Below are 23197 nucleotides of genomic sequence, written 5' to 3'. Positions count from 1 at the left end.
ATACAATCAGGACACATCAACCACTAGCTTAATATGCTGACATTGCAACAGAATCGACTGATGGCAATGGGAAAAATAAATCGATGAATGTTTAAAGTTTTATGAAAATGAGAGAAATGTAAAGGTTATGAAGCTAGGAAGTGAAAACATGACAATCATGTAAGTGTGGGATTTAAACACTCAAACTAAATCTGTTACTTTTAAGACATTTGTGAAGAAGCACCGATCAGGCCTTTCATGGTCGATTCTGGTTTTTTGTCAAATATTTAACAGATTCTGATCAGTTCTTGTATGACGCATAAAACCTGCAGGAAATCATTTTACATTCCATAAAGGCAGCCATTTTGAACACAACCAAACATGAAGAAATTATGGGACAGTTGGTATTTATACCTGGAGTTGATATTTAATGTTTTATATGACTTGTATTAAACTCTGAAATGTATCTAAGTGTTTCCTCTTAGATGATGCATTTGTAGTACAAAAATATTGAACATATTTAGATTTAATGATGGAGATATCGACTGATTCCAGTCTTTTGATTGGTGCACCTCAAAAATACACAAACCTGTTTGAAATTAAAAAGAATAAGACCAGTATAAATTCTTTCCAAACTATTTTTCAATTTTCAGATCAATTCAGCTGACAACCAAATAAGCAGAAATATAGAAAGGCTAAAAGATATCATAATCTGGTTGCATAACTCTGCATATCTGCTATATTTACTGTAAGTTTAGTTGATAAAATAAGTTTGCAAAACAGAATCCTGTTTTTTCCTTCCAAATGTCTGAAAAACTGCACAGGACAGTGGTTTGAATGTGGAACAAGGTGTTGGCAGCATTATGCTCTGGGATTATAATTCTTCTGATGGAGGAAGGCATTTTTTTCAAGATGGAGATTGTGAGCTGTTCCAAATACTCAGTTTTAGCTCCTTACGTTTTCTGCGAAATGGCTGAAAATGAAAGCGGACATTATATTTTGGCATCTCTGGTTCAACAAGAAAAAAATAGTATATTTAAAATTTGCTGACCTTTATTCCAGGACTAAACTGTCTGTTATTTCAGTAAGGTATTATTTTAAAAGTGTGCACTCTTATGCATTCAGGTTATTGAACTTTTTAAATCTTTCCCTTAAATTTATTGGTTTGTCAGTTGAATTATACAAAAACCTGTTATAATAAAGGTGGAAATTTAAAAATATGTAAATATGTGGTCTTATTTCTTTAGGCCTTAAAGCCTGATAGGAAACTATATGTCTTGGCTATCAATGCAACTGTTTGGTTTAATTGTCTTTAGCCGCAGTATTGGCCCTGAGTCTCACAATTAAAAAAATCAACATAAGGGTTTATACAGTCTTCATAAATCCTAAACACCACAGTGAGCATTTACATATCAATAAAGAACAAAACAAAACCCAGCTGGTTGGGAGGATACTGAAGTGCAAAAACAGTCCCAGTAGTTTTCAGGCTCCCTTTAAATAAATCACTAAGACACAATGAAGTTTAATCCCCAGAGTATTTTAATTAAGGCCCTGTTCACACTAGATGAATCCCCTCTATGATTCTAATTACCTGTTAGAAACTGCTTGGATTGCTGCAAATTAGGAAAATCTCCTTCAGTGTGAAAGCAATCATGACACAGCTACACCTAGCAGTCGCCAGACAGATCTTAGTGCTATTTTCTGCTTCTCTGATTGGCTCTCCTGCAGCGTTGGCATGGTCTGGAGATCAGCAGCACATTCACATGTTGATCACCTCACCATCTACACATCTAGACTTTCACTAGCAGTGCCCTCTAACAGCGGTGTCCAGTTCTGGTCCTTGGAGGCCCGTGTCCTGCTGCAACTCATTCGAAATGAACGAATAACCTCTTCAGCATGCCGTCAAGCACTGCGGGGTTCCTGGTAACTGTTCATTTGAGTCAGGTGTGTTGAAATAGGAAAACATCTGAAACATGTAGGATGTCTGCACTTGAGGACAGACACTGGACACCACAGCCCTGTAAGATCACACCAAATTATCTCTCTATCACTATGCTACAGGCACGGAGATACACATATATATATATATACATATACACACATATATATATATACATATATATATATACACACATATATATATATACATATATATATATACACATACATATATATACATACATATACACATACATATATATACATACATATACACATACATATATATACATACATATACATATATACATTATATATATATATATATACATATACATATATATATACATACACACATCCTTGAGAGGGGGTGGAATCATGCAGTCTCCATAATGTTTACATGCATTATGTGTTTGCATTACTATGAGGATACTGAAATATTATATTTACATATTATACAATTACAATATATTACATTACAATTTGGTTTGCAGCAAACAGGAAATCCAGGAGTGCGTTCAAAATGCTGTCGAAATGTTTCAGTCTCCCAGCAACCAGCACATCCAAGGTCAGGCACAATTTGGAGGTGTGTGCGCTTCTTTTTTGCAGGGATGCTTTCTCCTCCAGCGCACTGCTTCCTGTACTCCTTCCTTTGTTAAACTGGCTTTAGTATGACGCTAATATGCTGCCGAGATGACAATAAATCACCATTACTGTTCTACGTAGGCTTTGTGTGAACTGGAAACGGTAATGGGAAGCTTCGGCTCCAGAACCATTTTCCAGTACCCTGCTGAGTTTCACCACTCTGGTTAAAATCGCACAGTGATCTCATTCCAGTGTGAAGGGGGCCAAAGAAAAACATAAATTTTAAGATTTAAAACATAAATAGCACAATTTTTAAATATTTACATCTCAGTAATATTTCTCAATCAAATTTTTGCACAAAACAAGAATATTGCTACCCAACCAAACTAATGTAGGTTAGCAGTAATTTATTATTGATATAGTTCTGTAGTATGTTCTTTTAGTAAGCCTTCATCCTGTACATATTCCAAATTCTGGCCCAGTTAAACCAAATTGAAAGAAAATGGTGCATCCCTTTTTTCAAAATTGACGTCAAACATTCCACACCATTAATAAAAGGTACACATTTTATAGCCTTTGGTTGGAAAATGTAAAAATCCCAGTCTTTTCAGAAGGCCTGTAAAGCAAGTAATAATAATTTCTTTTGATTATTTAATATATTTTCTGAGAATATTTCAATGTCCCTTAAAAAGAGAAAAAATTCAAACATTCAGCAGTTCTCCCAATTACCTTCTGTCCTGTGATTCTATCCTGCTGTGAAACAGAAGGTTTCAATCCGAACTTTCGTGGATATTTGTTAAACGGAGTTCTTCATCGTGTCCATCGCGGGGTTCTTTTCCTCTGTGCTGCTGGACGAGTCTTTGTACTCATGTTGGTACTTTTGCAGGACTGAAATAACAACATCATGGCCAAACTGCATGGCGTCATCAAGGGGTGTGTTGCCCCATCTGATAGACGACAGTGTGAAATGGACAAGGATGGGCTGTTATAGTTAGTAAAATGAGTTAGTATCAGATGAATGGTGACAACCCTAACCCCCCCTACCTGTCCTTAATGTACGGATTCACTTTACATATTTGTGTCAGGAACGTCACAGCGTCCGTGTGGCCTAGGAGGAAAATGAGCATGAGCAGAAACCACGCAGCATTTGAAGTGCCGTATTTCATTGAGTTTTATATAAATGCCAAACCCGACATAATTTAAGGATGATCGAAGTAATCATGCAAAGTGTTACCTCCGGCAGCAGCGACGTGGAGAGCAGTGCGAGAGTCATAATCCCTCTGCTCCATGTCAACCGCTGACAGCGCGAACCTGGGAGAGACGGAGACGGAGGAGGCACGAATAAAGAAATATTGCTGTAAATGAAGGGAGGGAGCGATGTTCGCTGTGTGGAGGTAAGCTACAAGGACAAAAGGTGTGTATGTGCAAACGTTATATATTAAAACAATTATAGCAAAAGTATGCTGTTCAGAATAACATTCAAATATAAATCAATTTAAAGTTTCATGATCCCTAGCAGCTGCTTTGCCACTTACAGTATGTTATACTCTAAGTTGAGTATGTTTAATGGCAAAAAAACACACTGACAATGATATGACTAAAATAATTTAAGTTTTTTTTCTGCAATGTTTTATTTGGATCCTATAAATGCTGGAGAAAGAAAATGTTTGTTTCTACTGACCTCCTCAGAGCACAGACGTCACCGCTGTACGCTGCAAACATCAGATTAACGACTGACTTGTTCTGAGGAAAACACGAAGAATATTAAAGTTTATAAATTCTCGCAAAGGCAGTTTCATGTTTAAAAAAAAAAAAACAGGCAGATTGTCGGTTGTTTGTGGCAGTAAACTCACCGGATCGTCGTCCGTCCGTCTCCTCGGGTCGTGTTTCTTGGTGAAGTGCCTCAGGTTGTCATAATTATGGAAGTTGAAGTAAGAAACAAGATCCTTTCGGATCAAATTATTGTTTAATAATCCATGGTTATATCTGAAATATATTTGTCTGGATAAGAAATAAGCAGCCTACTTGACAAAAGTGAATTCCTCTGACACTGTTTCCAAGCCGATCCAGCGGCGGGGACCAACACAACATGCCCATAACGTTGGGAACCACCAGCAGAACGGCACCCGAAATGCCAGATTTGGCAGGCAGCCCCACCTAAGCAAGGAGAACAAAAACAATACTGGAGCCGGAGTAATTTATCCTGAAGACAACAGTCCATTGAAACATGAAATATGTCGGTCATTTCGCGTCTCTGCCTAATTTAAATATTTTCAGTTTGGTCTTTTTGTTTCAGGATTTTTTACAGCAAAAAAAAAAAAAAACTGATTTAAGCTAACTTTTTATGATTATTTACCTCCATAATTAATTAAACAACTAAGAAAATAAACTGATTTGTTGACTAGGAAAGCAATGGTATGGAAAAAGAGAGACCAAACACTCTGATTCTGCCCCACAGTCATCAAAACTCTTTGTTAAATTAAAACTAAGACACTTACATGGAAAGCAAATTGCCCGGAAAAGTCGTACATCCCGCAGGAATGCATCAGACTCAATGTGTTACGAACGGATTCATCACTTAGCACACGATCGCCTGTGATTGGACAAATGCCTCCATTGGCCAGTGTGGCGGCCATGACACTTCCAGACTCACAGGTCACCTCAATGGAGCACAACTGGAATGGAGAGACAGACACTTATTTTCTGTGAGAAATATTCCCAGGTTTTTGCTAAATGCCTCACATGCAGGCAGGTGGTTGTTATGAAAGAGTAACAGAAACCAACTTTGGGACAAATTATGTCCTACAAGAGCCTCCAAGTTTGAAACAAACAATAAAAATGGACACAGAGATAAATATTATTATTTTCCACAGGTACCTACAAACTTGAACGTAATGATTTTACTGACTGAAAATATTTTGAGAACTTGACAGTAAAACAAAAGAAAATATGTAGGATTGTATTTAAGTGTAGGTTCTGAGTCAAGACGTCAAAAAACAAAACAATGATTTATAGTTTATTATTTAAAAATTGTGTTTCTTTATATTCTAATAATTGAATAATGATTAATTAATCCTCTGTAGAGTCATTTTTTAAAATAAAAACTTTAAAGCCGATTTCCATATATTGGAAAAAATGTCAGATTTCTTAAGCCACATGGATAACATTTAGCAATTTTGTATACATTTAATATACAACTCATGAATCATGAAAGAAATACCTTTTTTTTTTTTTTAAATCAGGTTCAGTGAATCAGAGAACAAACATTATTTTCCTACACATACTTTTCTGGAAGCAAAACTTCCCTATCAATACTTTGCCCACTGAAAAAACCGGAGAAATACTGTAAATAGTTACCTGGAAGTAGAAGTCAAGAGCTCCGATCATATCTGCACGGTCAGGGAAGCACTGCAAGAATTACAATCAGAGTCAGCACACAATAAACAGCGCCCTATAGATGTATTAACAGCCAGGGAAAAGACGTTCACGAAAGCCTGTGAATTAGTAGTTGTAATTTGGATTTGGTAAGTTCAGCTCTCCACTTTGTAGCAATTCTTTAACAACCAGCTTTTGGGACTCTAATGCTCTACCTGTAGATACGGGCAAATTTAGGTTAATGGCTGTTTTCTTTTATCTATGTTCTCATTTGTAAAGAAAGTAAAACAGGGTGTTTTTATTTTTTGTCTTTTGAAGTTTGACGACTGGCTGGAGGAATTATTAGCCTGCGCTTCGTGGCATATTTATAGCTCAAGAAAACAAAAAGTCATGGCTTATTCAATTATCTTTAAAGAACCTTCAGTTTAATATGTTTTTTCAAACATTATGATGCCAATAGTGCGGCATAACTTGTTTTATAAAAACTGTGATTTTTTTTCTAAACTTGGATGAATGTATGCAAATTAAAACACTGATTTAAGCTTTTTTCTTCACCAGAAGTACTAAGAAAATGACTATCAGATACAAAAATTGAACACACAAACCTTTTTTTCTTTCAGGTAATAACCAATTGCATAGTTTCTATCTCCAGTCTCTCTCTCTGACTGGAAACTGTAAGAATACAAAGGTATGAAAAACTGCATTTGATTAAAAACATCAGAGAACAACCAGTTTTTTTTTTTTTTTTTTTTTTTTTGGTTTTTTTCTTACGTCGCATTGCTGAATCCCACATACTCTGTACCAGCCATACTTTTCAAGAACTGCATCACCTGTGGAAACATATTTAGAGCGCGCTCAGTCGGAAACCCAATTCAGAAAGATGAGTTTGAAAGAGCTGAAGCTGAAAAGCATTTACTCACATAGTCAAACCTCTCCGCTTTATTTGAATGCGTCTAAAAAAAAAGAGAGAGAGAAGAAAGAAAATATTTCACTAGGAGCATGTTTACAGCGTTTCACTTCACCAGGATCCTACAGATGGCAGTGTTTCAGAGCTGCAGCTCATTTTGCACAGCATGCCTGGTTGGATGTTTTGCAATGGGTAAATGTCGCTGGTGAGTGTGTCACTCCATGTGGCAACGTGCTCAGTTTGGCCTGGCGGCTGTTTTATGGCTGTTCTTGAATTTCACACACCACTAAAGGATCAGTAGCAGGTCAAGGAGTTGTCAAGAAGGAGCAGCAGTCATATATACTCATATTTAGAGACTCAAATAATCATGAAGGAGTTAAAAAAAAAAAAGGGAGCATTTATCAGTTTTGTCCTTTGACCCCATTAGTTTTTGTGGTTGTAGGTATAGAGGCACTTGACCCAGTAAAGACTCAAAAAACACAGATAAAACCATGTTTGCTTAAACAGTTTTACGCACATGGTAACGCACCCTCTGCCTCGGCAGCTGTGATTGGTCAAAGGCACGCACTCCCCTGTTGTTAGACGTAAACCAGGTTTCTCCCTCAAAATGACCTTCGCATAAGTCAGCTGGAAAACTTTGAAACATCTCCAGAGAAGAAACGGGACCATATGTGGCTAAAATACCCCAACGCATGTTCACATCGGGTGACATGACCATCATGCAGCTGCCACGGAGACGGCTTAGGTTTCAGTCTCTGAACGGACACAAAGTGATTTTGATTCTTAAGCCACACTGAAATTTAATTTCAGTAAATAACAAAAGAAAAAAAAAACTACTAACAAGGAAATTTTTATTAAATTTCTTAAAACAAATTGACACCTTTCAGAACAATGTGATTATATAGACCTGTAAGCACAAAGCTCTAGAAAGCTCATAAATATCAGCAGGAGTATAACTGTGTGAGAGAATAAGATGTGCTGCTGCTAACAGCCTGAGGCCTGAGTTTAATCTCATGATGTCAGACATAACCAGCTGCTTCCTGCAAGTTCTTGCTTTGCTTCCCTCTGACATCCTCATTGCTGCTAGTCAATTGTTTCATATTATATTGTAAAGTGTCAGCATCTGCATACACACAATACCAATTAGATCAGAGCTGATTCTAAGAATATAGACTGCTCACTAATGGCTCTTGACTCTTGTTTATGTTTAAAATGAGAACAGCCCGATATTGTGAGCTTCAAACTGGTGTTATAAAGCATTTGATCAAGGCTTCAAGAGTCCAAATCTCCAAAATTTTCCTCACATATCTGAATCCAGTTTATTACTTTTAGCCTAATCCTCTCCCTTCTCTCTATTCTTGTTTTATATGCCATTATCTAGTTTTATTTATTTCATTCATTTATTCACTCAAAAAGAGTTATTTTTCCTAAGCTTGCTATTAAGTTCTTGACAAACAAAAGAAAAAAAGTAGACAATTTGATGCACTTTTTATGTGTATTAATACTGTATATCTTTGATAATTTTTTGAAGAAATAGTAAGGTGTTACCTTGATCAAAGAACTAATGACGATAGCTCCAGCGTTCACCATGGGGTTGTGTGGTTTATCTGCAAAGAAGCAAAACAAAAGCACTCAGTGAAAACGATTAGGAGGTAAATTTTCTGCAGGGAACTTGCAGGTGCCATTAGGTTATAAACCAAATTAAAAAAAACTGATGGTTAAAAAAATGTGATAAAATGGTAAATAATTAGAGTAGAACACCATTTTAACTCTTTTCTACTAATATATAATTTTTATTTTTATTCCCAATTTGTGGCAGACAAACATTTAGCTTCTGGCAGATCAGTTCTGGACCTACTTTATAACAAACAGTTTAAGGATCTATCCAGTTTATCTCTTCTGCCAATCTTACCAATCAAGATCTACTGTCAGAACTAGTTACTTAGTGTTTGTTTGGTCTCTGTTTGGGTTCATAACTCAATTTTGTTTGATTTGTGTGACATTTCGGAAGGAGAAATTGTATTGAAAGAGGACTACATGATCACCGCAACAACCCAAACACATTAGAGCTGCTACTCCAGACACAAGGACAAATACAAACAACTGGCAGGACTTTTGTCTGTGGAGACAGACGTTCTGCTGAGTTAATGACAAAGTGGGTTTGAGCACATCCAAAGGCGATGCAACAGTCAGTAAAGATGGTATTGTTTTGCATTGACAAGGCGACTGGAGTTGATTACATAAATGGCTTGCCTTCCTCATTTAGCGACAGTTTGTTGAACTTGAAGCCACTGGGCTCCTTGCCCACAAAGCGGTGAACGTGTTCGGTGCCAAGCTCATGCACAGCGATGGCGTACTCGAGTGGCTTCACACATGACTGCAGGCAGAAGGGAACCTTGGTGTCGCCCACTGAGTATCTGCAAGCGGAAAGGTCACAATGGAGAAACAAAAGAAGTCTTATTAAGGCTGCACACAAAAAGAGCAGAGCACATCCGAGGCCGGTGCTATGTTACCTCTGTCCATCGATGGTGCAAATAGATACGCCCCAAAGATCCGGGCTGAACTTAGCCAACTGAGGAATGTAATCGGCTACCTGAGGAGATGAAACCCCTGAAATCACAGCGACCATGACTAAGCAAACGCTGAGCCTGAGCGACTCTTACTTACTTGCCCTCCTACTTGCTGCTGTGCATTCTCAAACATCCTGTTGATCTGGTGGGTGAAATCCTCAAAGTCAGGGATGATGAAGTTTTTTCTGAAAGCCTTCGTCAGCAACATGATGTTGTTGCCGATACACCTGCAGACAGAAGGTGGAGAATTTAAAAAATTTTGAAAAAGAAAATTAAACCGGATTCTCTTTTTGACTCAATATATAGAAAATGAGGCCGGTGGTTTCTTAGAAATGTGTGAAAAAGTAATGAGATTTTACAAACTTTTTAAATCAACTCATGTAATTTTTAATTTAATAAGGAAATATAAAAAAACAAGACAAATTGTCAAATAAGTTTTGTTTTCCAGTATATATTATCAGATTTTAATTGCTATAATTTCATTACTCCATTTTTTTTTTTTTTTAGTTTGAACAACATTCCAGTGGCAAAGGGTGGAGAACGTCATTGGTTCAAGTATAAAAACATACCTATTTAATTATTGGAGGTTGCAACACTATATGTTGCCTAAACTGTAATACCTCCCAAATATGTTTGAAAAGCTTAAAAATAAAAAATAAAATTTATTGAAGCAACTGTATTCAACATCATTGAAAAATATAGCTTTTAATTTAACAATTTCAGTTCATTGGTGGAAGATTATGGACATTTTTTTTTTATTTACTAAAATCGACCAACTTTAGGTAACGGGACAAATGTAAGTCTTCTCTTAAGAAGAGAAAGCGACCCACAGCATCACAGATTCTAGAATGGATGGAAGGACATGAGGGCATTAGGTCAAAAGGAAAAACATAGCATGTCATGCCATATTAACCCAGGAAAACAGGAAGAACCTAGCAAGTATAAATTATATTACTGTCAGTGTCAGACAATACGTTTGGCAGTTGCATGTTCCCCCACTGAGTTTCCAAAATTGTTCAGTGTGAGTTTGTGCTTCTGCAACAAAAGATGAATTCACCTTAGCCTTTCACCAGGAGTAAATCCCTTACTGTTCCAATTGTTTATCTTCATTCATAGGAAACACTTTTACATTAAGTCATACTTAGACATTACCTTAAGTCCCCCTAGTTGGCATTGTACGGAACATGATGGAGTCTCGAGTCAGAACCGTTGTTATAACTGGTGAGCATCGCGGCATGCTTTCAAGGAATGTTAAGGGTATATTCTCCCTCAGCTGGTATAAACTAAAATATGCAGCCAGGAGCCCTAGGTGATGTTAGCATGAGGCTTTCAAAGTGAAAAGAGAGTGGGCTGCATTTTGCATTATTTATGCCGGCCATTTCCAAAAACCAACAGATGATTTCTCTCTTTATTCCAGCAGAATATTTGTGCTAAAGCTCCCACATTCTCTTTATTTTAGAAAACAAGCAGAAACATCACGGCTGACTCGTTTAGCCAGACGCAGCAATGTGCCACTGCAGAACAGAAGTTGAGAATTATACCTCAGTTAGGGAATTACAGAATTAGGAAAGGAGGGAGTGTGGTGCCTTTGAGCCTGCTAATGTAGCTGGCAGTCTGGAGCTCGACCAGAATGATGCCCTTTCATTAGCAGACTCTGAGACCTCACTACTTCCCTCCGAGCTCCACTGCTTTGGCTGCCATGCATGCATGCACATGAATTTGCTTCATAGCAGCTGTCAGCTATAAAACACCGGTGTCTGTCAGTCTCCAGGACTCAAATAGAGCTGGCCACAAATCACCTTTTTTATGTAACAAAACCACATTAGAGTCCCTCAGTTTAATCTGACCCAACACCTTGTACTCATTTATTATTTTTTCCATGCATTAAGGAGCAGGTGTGTCTGTTTTAACTATTAATTGTGCAGCATTTAATAGTTAAATTCTGTAAATGCATTCTGTGTCCTCTCTGCTTAAAGTCTTGTGAAAGTATTCACACTCCTGGGTTTTTTTTTTGTTTTGTTTTTTGGTCATGTTCCAACTATATTTTTTGAGATGATACATGATACATCATTTGTGAATTGGGAGAAAATTATTCATGTTTTTCTTTTTTTTCCCCACACATAAAGCCCAGAAAATGAGACATGCATCAGTATTCACGCCCCCACTGAGTCAATATTTTGTAAAACCATCATTTGGAAAATACAGTTGCATGTCTAGATGCTGCATCTAAAGACTAAATTTCTTCCCAGTCTGTAAAAAACATAGTGCAAACCCAGTCAGACTGGATGTAGAGCAGCTGTGAACTGCAGTTTTCAAGTGCTGCCAGAGACTCTTAATTTTAATTAAATGTGGACTTTTACTGGGCCATTCTAATACATAAATGTGCTTTGACATAAAACATAAATTCTGGGTCCAGCTGTGCGATTAGGATAGTTGTTCTGTTGAACGGATAAAACTTGTTTGTAGCCTTTAATATGTTTTTTTTTTTTTTTTTGCAGGATTGACATGTTTTTAGCTCATTCTTTGCATCAACTCTGACTAGCTTCCATGTCCATGTTGAAGAGAAGCCACATAGTTTTACTTTTAGGGATTGGATTTTCAAAGCATTGTGCAGTGTTAATTTCCGCCACACATATGCATTTTGTTAACAGAGCAACAAGTTCATTTTTCTGCCTCATCTTACCAGAGCACCACCTTCCATATGTTTGATGTGACCCCTCTATAGCTTGTGGCAAACTGCAAATGGGTTTTCTTCTTGCATCTTTTCCATAAAGGGCAGATTTATTGAGCGCACAGCTAATAGCTTTTCTTGTTGACAGAAATTTCCACCTGATCTCCACTGGGTCTTTTGGCTTATTCTTTAATTAATCCTCTCCTCACTCAGCCAGTCAGAACAGATGGATGGCCTATGGCTTAACACATGCTAAAACTTTTAGATATTGTTTTATAACCTTCAACTTCTCCACAAATTTCTCCCCGACTTTCTTCTAGCTGTGTTTGTTGATGCTTACTAACAAACCTCCAAGACTTTAACAGAACAGCTGGGTTCATACTGAGATCAAATTACTCTAAGCTAATTAGGAGACGACGAGGGGATGGTGGTTTTACTTAGAGGCATCAGAATGAAGGGGGATGAACAGAAATTATGCACTACATTGGGTCGTGCTATCAGATAAAATTATAATAAATACATGGAAGCTTTTGAAAAACACTGTAACTGTCCAGACGTTTTCTCACCTTCTGAAAAGTTTTTTGTCCATCATGACCGGTCCCATGGAGTCAAGCGTAGACTGTCTCATCTGACGGACACAGTCCCGCAGCCGAGGGTCAGACGTTAACAAACCCGTTTTTCTCAAAGCCTGGAGACAATGGAGAGAGGAGTTTGAACTAATTTTTTTCAGAAAGGATAGTAGAAACGCTGATTAATGGTGGCTATTACTGTACGGACTCCGGTGTATTAAGTCGAAACCACGGGATTCTCCTGTCAGCTGCAGGAATCTTTGAAATACAGGGTCAGGGGTTTTCAAAGGCACAGGTGTGCCTGCAAGGAAATGAGGAGGGCAGCAGAGCAGATAGCAGCTATCTCACTCCTGCTGCTGGTGTCACTGACAGACACTGCACAAAGCACGTGGGTCTATTTTGGGGATACCATGTGTTTGACCCTCCTGACCAGAGAAGCTTGGCTGTTTTTTTTTTTTGTTGTTTTTTTTTTATTTACTCATCACAGTTGACAAGCTCTTCAAAGTGTAAGTAGACCTGACAAATGGCTGTTGCAGTTCCTTGATTTCTGTGAAATTCTTAGCCTCAAGGCAGAAATAGTGAAGTTAGAGCTCCGTGCAGGCTGTTCTTATTTTGGAGTTCATTAGCTTGAGCTATCAACTTGAAACAAGATTGAATTGTTCCTATTAGGAGTGGGCAACTTTTTGTAAGACTATTACAAAAAGTAATAGTCATGTGAGACTATTGTGATAACAATAAAAATCTATTTATTACTTCCTTTTTGGTAACTGTATGGCACAATGTGTATTGAAAAGCTTGTCTATTAGAAATAAGCTTCTTCAGAACGCCACTTGCTTAAAGAATTGTGATTTAGAGTTTTTTTTTATTTTTATTCTCTCATGTAAAAAACGGGGTTGAAAATAGCAAATATAACATTTTAATTTGTTTTTATTTTTTTTTTACAATACCTAAAGTTTATTGTGGAAACAATAAATCAAAATTCTTAACATGGCAAGAAATTTTTCACGGTGAATGACAAACGATACAATAAATGCCCACCCTTAGTTTCTATCACGTACCAATGTGAAAATTCTGGATGATAATGATGTCCAATATTAATATTGCTGTTTTGGCTGATAACCAATATATATCTATATTGTATATATTTCCCGACTTGACACCATGAAAAAACGACCACTGACATTGCCGTGCTGCTTCAGTCAAAAACCCAAAATATTACTCTGCATCACTGTCACTGTAAGGTACCCAAACAAATATCACATGACTAACGCCTCCCTTTACCAAAACACAGAAGGGACAGTAGTTCTTATGCATTTCTAATATTTAAGCAACAGTGTATAATCTGCAAAAAAAATCATTATTTGCTTGAAAAAAAATAACTTAAAAATCTGACAGAGTTGTTAAGCCACATATGTCCAAAGTAATATTTTATAGAAGTCACGAGATTGGCTTTTTGTCCTCTTTTTTCCATTGTTATTGTTAATCCAAAGAGTCTGAGCAGCTCGTTCACCATCCATCTTCTGCCTGAGTCGCCTCTACAAACACCTCCAGTCATCTGTGGCATAACAAGCTGCCACCTGTGTTGACACATGGCTCCTAAACGCATGGCTGTTTTGAAAATGACTCAGTTGCCATAGATATCGAGTTCACCAGATGTCTATTTTTTTATAACATTATTATTATTATTATCATCATAGATTCTTATAGAAACTTGTCCATTTCCATCAGTGTAGTTGTTCATCATTTAAATATTTGCTTGGTATTTTGCCTTATGTGCCTTGATTAAAGCCTAGTGGGCTACTTGGACATGGATACAGCATTTTAATTAGTTTGTTATACAGAAAGAATGACTTGAAAAATGTAACAGATAATAGAATTAAAGCCCAGAGACTAAACATTCAGATGTGAAAAGCAGTTAGTTGCTTATGTTAATTCCCTGAATCTGCAGCATCACACCAGGTATATTTAGACCGACTCTGTAAGTTGGTCATAAACACCCTTTAAACCATTCCTTCCAGCCAGCAGGAGACACTTTGGATTCTTCTGGTGGGGTGTAATGTTTCTCACCAAGGTTAATCTAATAAAAGTCAAAGGTGTTCCCAGGAAACATAACAAGTCTGTGGCAGATTGCCTGTATGGACATGCTCACATGCGCGCTTCGGAAATTCAAATCAGCACTTGTTGATGCACTAACTCACAGAGATGAACTGAGAGATGGGGATCATCTCTTTCCCATCGGTGATGGTGTAAAAAAGCAGGTCCTCTATGCTGGACATGAGCCGGCTTCTGTCAAAAAACCCAAAGCACAACAAACACAGTAAGTTGTGATCTTGAAGCTGGATGGATTCCAATGTATTAAGTCAAAACTATGAGCAGAAGCTCAAAGTTTATGTCAACATCTACACTGGCAGTGAAGGTAATGGCACCTGGCCAGATATTGACTTCACTCCAGGGCTGTGAAAGTGTGTTTATTAATAAAACATAAAAGCAATATAGGAAGGAATATAAATGCTATGTCAATGAACTACCATTAAATCACAGATTAATCACAAAATATATGAATGAAGTGAAACATCAGACTTATGTAGCACCTTTCAAGCCTCTAAGGGTTGTCAAAGACATTGAAATATTCCAAATAAGAAGTTTAATGTGTAAACTGCTGTTTTTACCATTTAATATTTGAACATAAATTTATTTGTTACATTATATCCACTCATTACCCACTGTGCTGAGTATGCTGTCTTTTGTTTATGAAATAAAAAAAACTATTTGAGACTTTTCTAGGGAGACTTAGATTTAAAATTATTATGAACAATAACCATTACCGAACAACAATGAAAGAGAACTTATTGTTTTAAATCAGAAAAAGCCATAAGTGGTTAATCAATCATTGTTATGACTTGTTATTAAAGCATTGGGAAAATAAGTTGTGTTGTTTTACTTCCCTTGAAATTTGTTAGCAGCTTTTAATTAAGAACTGTTGCACATTAAGACTTTATTTTCCTTATTACTTGGTCCAACAATTAATAGCCAAATTAATTATCTTTTAATATTATTCACAGTTTCAGTGACTCCCTTTTTAATAGTGAAAGTTTATCGCCATAATTTACTGTTTTTAACAGTTTGACTAACTTCTTTCCACAATGTGCTACTTGTTTTTTGTGGTTCAGAAGTCAGCCTCTGTTCTCTGACTGAACATCCTAACGTGTGTATATCTAGTTGCTCGTCACGATGGCGTACACCGCTCGATGTACGCCTTGGTGACGTGTACCTTGCACCAATCATCTTTCCTGCCCTTAAATCATTTTTTTCACCAAGCCATCCTATCGTTTAGTAAAGATGGTGTTCATTTAATATTCACAAAGTTCTATTTGACAACCTCTTACTGAAATATGCAAGACATTATTTGAAAAAGTAATAACACTGATAGCAACATTGGCAGTTTTAATATCTGTTTATATCATTTGACTTGCACGGTGAATTAAATTATTCACAACATGTTCATGGCAGCAGACCCTTATCCAAATGGATTCTGGCATTTGAGCCCAGTGCTGATAAGCAGAATGAGCCCTCTTCTATTTAGGCTGGAGGACTTGGAGGTAGTGATTAAAATGGATTTTCAAATTTTCACGTGTCAGGCCAGAGGATAATTTTCCTCTTTGCCTTGAATATCTTAAGTGGACTTGGGTTAAGTTGAAGTGGTTGTTTTTCAAGAAGTTCTCCTTGTTCTCATTTCCGTTCCCTTTAGAGTTTTTTGAGTATATTGCGTCTTTTTTCCCTGGATGTTCAGTCTCTTTAACTGAAATTATTCTTTTCAATTTTAATCAATTATTTTTTCTTAAACTATAAAAATAATTATCTGGTTCAATGTTTCACAGAGAGGGAAATCTGCTCTGGTCCATTACTTGGAAAGCTTTAATCATCCAATGATCATTTTTTTGTTGCTTAAATTCCTGTTATTGACTTGCTCCTCGCGCCACTAAATCTAGGAAAAAAAGAGAACATTACTCCAGTCTTAATGTCCTTACTGGGTCATTGTAGCTCAGAGAATACAATTCAAGACACTGTCTGGAAATTAATCATAGAATGGCTTAGTACCAAACTACATTTTGGTAACTTTAAGTCTACTCTGGATCCTCCATGTCAGAACCAAACATGGGGAAGCAGCATTTAGCTTTTGTGCCCCACTAAAATGGAATATCTTCCATAAAACTGTAAAACACAGAGTTCCTTAAATTCAGTGCTAAAATTCCATTTCTTTAGATTTACTTTTTATTAATAATAACTGGAGCACTGATTTTCATTAGCTTTTCAATACTTCTCTTCATTTCATCACTGTAGCCTGTCGTCAAGGTGACGACTAGTAAACATGGCGGACGAAGTCTTCCCTTAAATATAACTATATACTGCTAGCCAAAATGAACAAAAACCCGGTTGATAAAACATTTTTTATCTACTTATGTTTTTTATATAAATTTGTGAATCAATTGTCCTTACAACTGATACACAAATTGTGACGTACTGTGTCAGAACAGCCTACTTTTTATAAGTTTTAAATAAGCTAGCGCAGGTGCTCATCTTTCACCTCAAACGTGAGCTACACCTTTACAGCTACAGTGTGTAATCTTTATATTACGTAAAAAAAAATATATATATATATATAGATATATATATAGATATATATATATATATCTATATATATATATATATATATATATATTAAATGTTTGTCTCTTGTATAATATTAAATAGATAATCTGTGAAAGAAATGCAACTCATCAGAGCCAGAAGGAGCTGTTCAATGTGCTAATGGCGGAGAAACAATTTTCCGTTGGAGAGTTGCCTAGCAACCTCAAATCGACGACCGTTAGATTCTGTCATGCAAAACAGTTGCATATTGGTATTTGGCACTTTATTAAATATAATAACTGGCATAAAGTACCAATACTGTTTAAATAAATAAGAGATAAAGTTGCTGCCATCACTACTGCTACAATAATAATAATTGAGAGATCCAGTTGAGCTCCAACAGCCTAATTTAAAATGGTACTTTCCGGAAGCAGAACATCAAATTTTGAAACTGATAAATGTAAAGTTTATTGAACGACTGCTGTTGAATACAATAGCTTCAAACTTTTGTGACCTACTTGCTGCGTCCTTGGTCCTCATCAGGGCCTTTTTGATGAGGATGAAAGGCTCTGTGGGAGTGAATTGTTGCTGCCCAGAGAGGAACAGGTTGCTGACTCCTGGAGATGTCAGCTCCAAGTCTGGCGGAGATAACTGCATTTTTAAACAGCTGCAAGATTCCCGCGTTGGTCGTCCGCAGACTTTTCAGGCAATGCATTGTGATAGGTAGGGCTTCAGTTCCTCAACCCGCCTGCTGGTCTTGGTGGATAAATGTGAACGTTGGCCTTTTGGTCCTCGGAGCTTTAATAGCAGCTGCTGTCTCCCTGCGTGGCTCATGTACTGTACAGGCTGTTACTAGGGGCGGGGTCGTGACGCGGTTCAATAAACTGCACCGAAGTGAAGTTTGATAGGCTTCCAGGTACCGCTGCCACCTGCTTAGCTCAAGTTCCTGATTAGAAAACGGCAAAACAGGCCAACCACATCCTTTATTGTCCTGTCTTAAGTGTCAGTCTTAAAACTGCAGAAGCGAACTTTAACAAAAAGATATGTTCTCTACATATTTGTTATGTCGTAAAATATAAGGCAGATACTATTCCAGGGCTGTCAAACTCAGTTTGTATCAAAAATGTTTTTAAAGTTTGTGCCAGAATGTAGTGATAAAACCAATTAAACTTCTAAAATATCAATAAATAGTTTAGTTTAATAGTTTTTTTTAATAGTTTTTTTTATAGTCCAAGGTTTTGTGATTATTTTTGTGTTTTTTTGCAATCAAAATGATAATTGGGAAATATTTGTAAGTAATTTTTAAGGTATTTGCGCGAATCTTTGATGTTAAATTATTACTTCAGTTACGGACTATATCTTGACATCAAGTAAGGTTGAGGCAGCAGTCACTTAAACTCAATGTCTTTGACCAATTTTGAAAAAAAATTGCAGTAAAATCAGAATTTTTTTTTTGAAGTTTTGTTGATTTTATGTGAATCTTGCAAGATTTGTGGAAAACTGGAAGGACTTATTGATGTAATTTGGAGTCTAGAGGGCTATATATAAAGCTACGGTGGGTCAGATTTGGTGGGCCTAACCAATGACAGCAGCTAAATGGTTTTTGAGTAACAGTAAGTAATTTTCACTTTTATCACATTGAGCAGCATACAGGAGGTTGATTGACAGAGCTTAAAGACCTTTCTCCTGTCACCTATTTGTTGTTTTTGACCATTTTTGTAGACCCCAATAGTAGCACTGTGAGAGGTGGTGTGAGGAGGTGGAGGAGCTTGATTTTTTACAATTATTTGTCTCATAAATATGGGGGGAAAAAACTCATGTACTGCTGTTTTAACAATCTTCAGTAGGATAAGCCACAAAAGGTCATTAAAGCAGCTGGCTGTTTGCAACTAATTGAAACTAAGTAGAAGGAAGAATTTTATATATATATATATATATATATATATATATATATATATATATATATATATATATATATATATATATATATATATATATATATATATATATATATATATATATATATATATATATATATAAAGGTGTGCAAGCAATAGGAAAAACCGCCACCTTAAGAACTGGAATATGTTGAACAATACCCATTCAAGAATTAAGAGGCCATTTACAAGATGTTGAGTTAGTGCTTTGAGAGCCATGAATTGCAAATGTATACAGAAAATGAGTTACAGTTGTTGCATGAGCATCAACATCAGATGTGTCTTAGCTTTACTGATGGAAGACAAAGGACTGGGTTATTTTTAGATTAATGCAAAATTAAAATTTCATGTCGATATCGTGGAGCCTAGAGGAAGCGTGGGGAAGCACAGAATCCAGGGTGTGTGGGTCCAGTTAACACGGTGATGGGGCTTAGAGAGCCATGTCATCAGCTGATGCTGTTTCACTGTGGTTTGTCAACTCCAAACTGAGGACTGGGCACAGGCCCACACTGTCAAAGCCACCACTACCTGCTTTAATTACCACAACCAACAAACCCACTGCACTCAAACCCTGTTGAGAATAGAAGAGGCATAATGAAGAGGACCTTGAAAAATACCAAACACAATAATGTAATTATTTAAACAAGTTGGACTTTCTTAGTATCTTAGCAGTGCCAAAGATTATGATCCATAACCATCTAAATTAACAGAAATAAACTTTATTAACTAAGATATACTATATGTAAGAGCTTTGCTTTTATAATTAAATTATTTGCTTCTCAATGATATTCTACTTTACTTAGATGCACATGTATAGTAATCATTGGCATACTCAGTCGTTCACACATATCTTTCATAAAAATGTTTGCTAGTTTTCTGAAACTACTCAATTATTCACAACTTTTTCACAACCGTTTTGTGGAGTACATAATAAATGCCATTCACATGTCCACTACAACAATCTTAGCCTGCTTATTGTAATAATAATATCCATGTATATCATAGTTAGAACTAAAACATATCTTTATTTTTGTTTTACACAGAAATAACATTAAGAAGAATGAGCACTTTAATATTTAATGTGATTTATTTGGATGTATTTGATCAGTTGTCTGTGAATATAATGATAAAACATAAAATAACGCCAGAAAAGTTTAATCAAGCTTGTGTTTAAGTGAGCAGTCAAGCGCAACCTGTGAAATATTCCTACTGCTTTAAAATGGCGCCACCCCATGGCGGGTTTCTCTCAATGATTTACTGATGTCTTTCTGTTTTGTCCTCTAGGTGGCGCACTCTCTCTAGTGTGTGGTCAGTCTCTCTTTCCTATCTTTTCTAGCTTTTCTAAGGACACAAGGATTTATTTAAGAGTCTTCCTCTCTGCTACTTACACAGTGGCTTAACAAATGCATGTTTTTTTTCCCCCTATGGAGTCTATAAAAAATACATCTTAAATAATAAAAGAAGCTATGCTAGTACTTCAGGCATATAAATGAAAGAACAAGAAACTAAGATTTGAAATGTTATATTGTGTCCGTTTCACGCCGAGATATTTGCTTTGTTTTTATTTTCTGTTTTGTCCTTGTGTTCACTGTAATGATGTATTTTTACAATTTGCCGTATTTTCTAAAATGTTCTTGCTGTTTAATCTTCTGAAAATACTGCTTTCTTTTGTTCATTTTGTTTTTGCGTTGCATTTTTGTTCTTTGAGACGTTATTTTTCTCCTTTTTGTTTTCTTTCCAGCAACTTTAGGTTCTTACAAGAGTGACCCACAATAACTTCCAATCTACTCAATTTCAGAGCATAAACATGCATGCTTTCAAGTCTCGTAGACTTTCCAGTGTTGCTTTCCAGACGGACCTTTTAAGGTGACATGATAAATAAACAAGGGTTCTGATTGCCTTGTCTGCTTTGCCACGCATGTGACTTCTCCTATGGGGTGAATGCTAACCCATGGCCTCTCTGCGCTACCGCTGCCGGTTGTAGCTTCTCTGTTTTCAGGAGAAAATGTTTTCCATTCCTTCGCCAATGAATGCCACCTTTGTCCCTTCAGCCTCCATCTTGTGTGAGAAAGCCCCCCCTTGCTGCACTCACCAAGCCTGCACAAACTTAACCTCTTCCCCTGCCACCTAACACAGGAAAGGAAGCATGCTGGTGCTTTCATTCAGACTCCCTAATCTGGAGGTCTGGATAAAACCTTGGCTAAGAAGGCCTGTCCTGAGGTTGTTTAGGACACAATTAGGTCAATCATTCCTGAAATGAATAAAAGAAACCCTTTGGATCATAAACAATGCATAAGTTTCATTACTGTAGTGAGTCAGGCAGGTAGACAATGTGATGCAGTGAACATGGTAGGAAATATCTGTTAGTTCTGAGGCATTTAAAGCAATAGCAAACACTTTCATTGTTCTGCGCACAACACTAATTCTATTTAAATTTCAAAACGACTTAAGCGTGCTCACTTATTCATATCTCCCATCGCCAAGGGAGCATTCTGTATGGTATGTGGCACCTGGCTGCTTAAAACATCCTAATTTAATCCAATTCTAGCTTCATTTAAACCCCAAACCTTCAACAAACTTGTGTGTCAAAGTCTTACATAATAATAAGAATCCATATAGTGTTAACAGAGTGACAGAGTTTGACTAGAAACAGATTAAATTGGATAAAAGACTTATCACAAAGAGCAGAGATAGACAAATCAGAGTCAAGCTAAGTAAGAACTCTGCCAAATCTTTTGGAACAAAAGTGTAAACGATCAGTTTATTCTGCTTTTAAACAGCCTTGAACCAATCAGAAGTCGTCCCTTGAATGTTGCTCTGAATGCAAACATCCCACCTCTACTTGTATCTGTTTTTGTAGTAGTTTATGGTTCATGGGAAAAATGAGTCCTGATTTTAAAAGTGCTTACTGAATTCCTTCCTCCAGTTGCCTCAACGACCTCTGACCCTTAAATAAATAATGAACTCTGGACCAAAGCTGCACAGGTGTCACCTGTCAGTGTTACATGTCCTGCATGTTGCACTCCTTACTGAGTATGCTGAGTGCTAACACCAAGCAGTTTCATTTAAGTGCAACCACCTTTCTTATCAGCTGTGAAAAATAAATGTTTGTGTTTCTTATCCAGGTGAAACAACAACAACAAAAAAGCCTCAAGTCTTACACGTTCACCGCTGCACTCCTGCAGGTGAGTGCTCTTGTCACCTGAACACGGTGACTGTGTCCAAACCTGGACACCCTGTAGACCCCTGGAGCCTCTCTGAACCCGTATAGTACAGACATCACACACACACACACACACACACACACACACACCTCCTTCCAATCCTAGCCGTCCCTTCATTTCCCCCTTCCTCCCCGCCTCCTCTTTTTCATCCTCCTAGCTTCCACACCCTTCCTCGCCCACCAACCCCCATCCTCACCGTGCAGCTACCCCACTGCCCTGCCATCTCGCAGCATTCCGAGGGCCGTGCACACAGAGGCCTATTGTGTGCACAGCGAGACGGCAGAAGGCGGCATACAGTCAGAGCAACAGGGAAAGCCGATGTGCGGAGATGGAATGGACTCAGTATAACTGACACGGATCTGCAGAGAAGTAGTGCTGAATGTTACTGGATGCTGTTAATGTGGCACAACTGAGCACTGGTGGAGAAAGTAGTCAAACACTGCACTGACGTAAAAGTACAAATAAATAGACAACAAATATAGTACATTTTTACTTGAGTAAAAGTACTGAAATTACTGAAAATAACAGTACTTGTCGAATGTATTTCCTAATGTAATCGTCACTACTCGTGCCTATTATGCATGTTTTCTTTAATACATTAATATTTTTGTGCCATTTTAATCAACAATACTGCAGATTATGTATGTTTTTATTATGGTTACTGTTTAACCGTGCATAAATCCAGGGACAACATGCAGAGTTAAATGCTGTTAAGCAAAATAAGAAACAGTAGTGATTATACATTTGAATGTTTTTATTTAACACAAAGCAAAACTAATGTGTCATTTGTATTTTAACTGCTGTAAATGTATT

At 37.0% G+C, this 23197-nt stretch overlaps 1 protein-coding gene across 3 annotated transcripts; it reads right to left on the bottom strand.

Annotated features, from left to right (window-relative positions):
• Positions 1–1500: 1500 nt before the first annotated feature.
• LOC106914726 (glutaminase kidney isoform, mitochondrial-like) lies at positions 1501–18152 on the bottom strand. 3 transcript variants are annotated; one of them, XR_001417662.2, is made up of 19 exons: positions 17742–18152; positions 14793–14880; positions 12592–12713; positions 9452–9581; positions 9298–9377; positions 9038–9201; positions 8333–8391; positions 6798–6830; positions 6649–6707; positions 6483–6549; positions 5860–5910; positions 5001–5177; positions 4528–4659; positions 4356–4448; positions 4184–4245; positions 3737–3813; positions 3547–3610; positions 3232–3449; positions 1501–3118 (listed from the first exon to the last, which is right to left on the bottom strand). XR_001417662.2 is itself a non-coding variant. In XM_014981722.2 (18 exons), exons 1-18 carry the CDS (start codon positions 17936–17938, stop codon positions 3299–3301), a joined length of 1806 nt encoding a protein of 601 aa, XP_014837208.2. In that variant the 5' UTR covers positions 17939–18152; the 3' UTR covers positions 1501–3298. The 3 variants fall into 3 exon arrangements, 1 of the variants encoding a protein (XP_014837208.2); XR_015763803.1 differs by having other exon boundaries at positions 1501–2602; XM_014981722.2 differs by having other exon boundaries at positions 1501–3449.
• Positions 18153–23197: the final 5045 nt, after the last annotated feature.

Source organism: Poecilia mexicana, unplaced genomic scaffold (genome assembly GCF_051168715.1).
Source record: "Poecilia mexicana isolate PSO_F unplaced genomic scaffold, ASM5116871v1 scaffold_7, whole genome shotgun sequence".
In the NCBI taxonomy this organism is placed as follows: Eukaryota; Metazoa; Chordata; class Actinopteri; order Cyprinodontiformes; family Poeciliidae; genus Poecilia; species Poecilia mexicana.
Note: the sequence above shows the minus strand (reverse complement) of the source record. Positions and strands in the feature narration are given on the sequence as shown.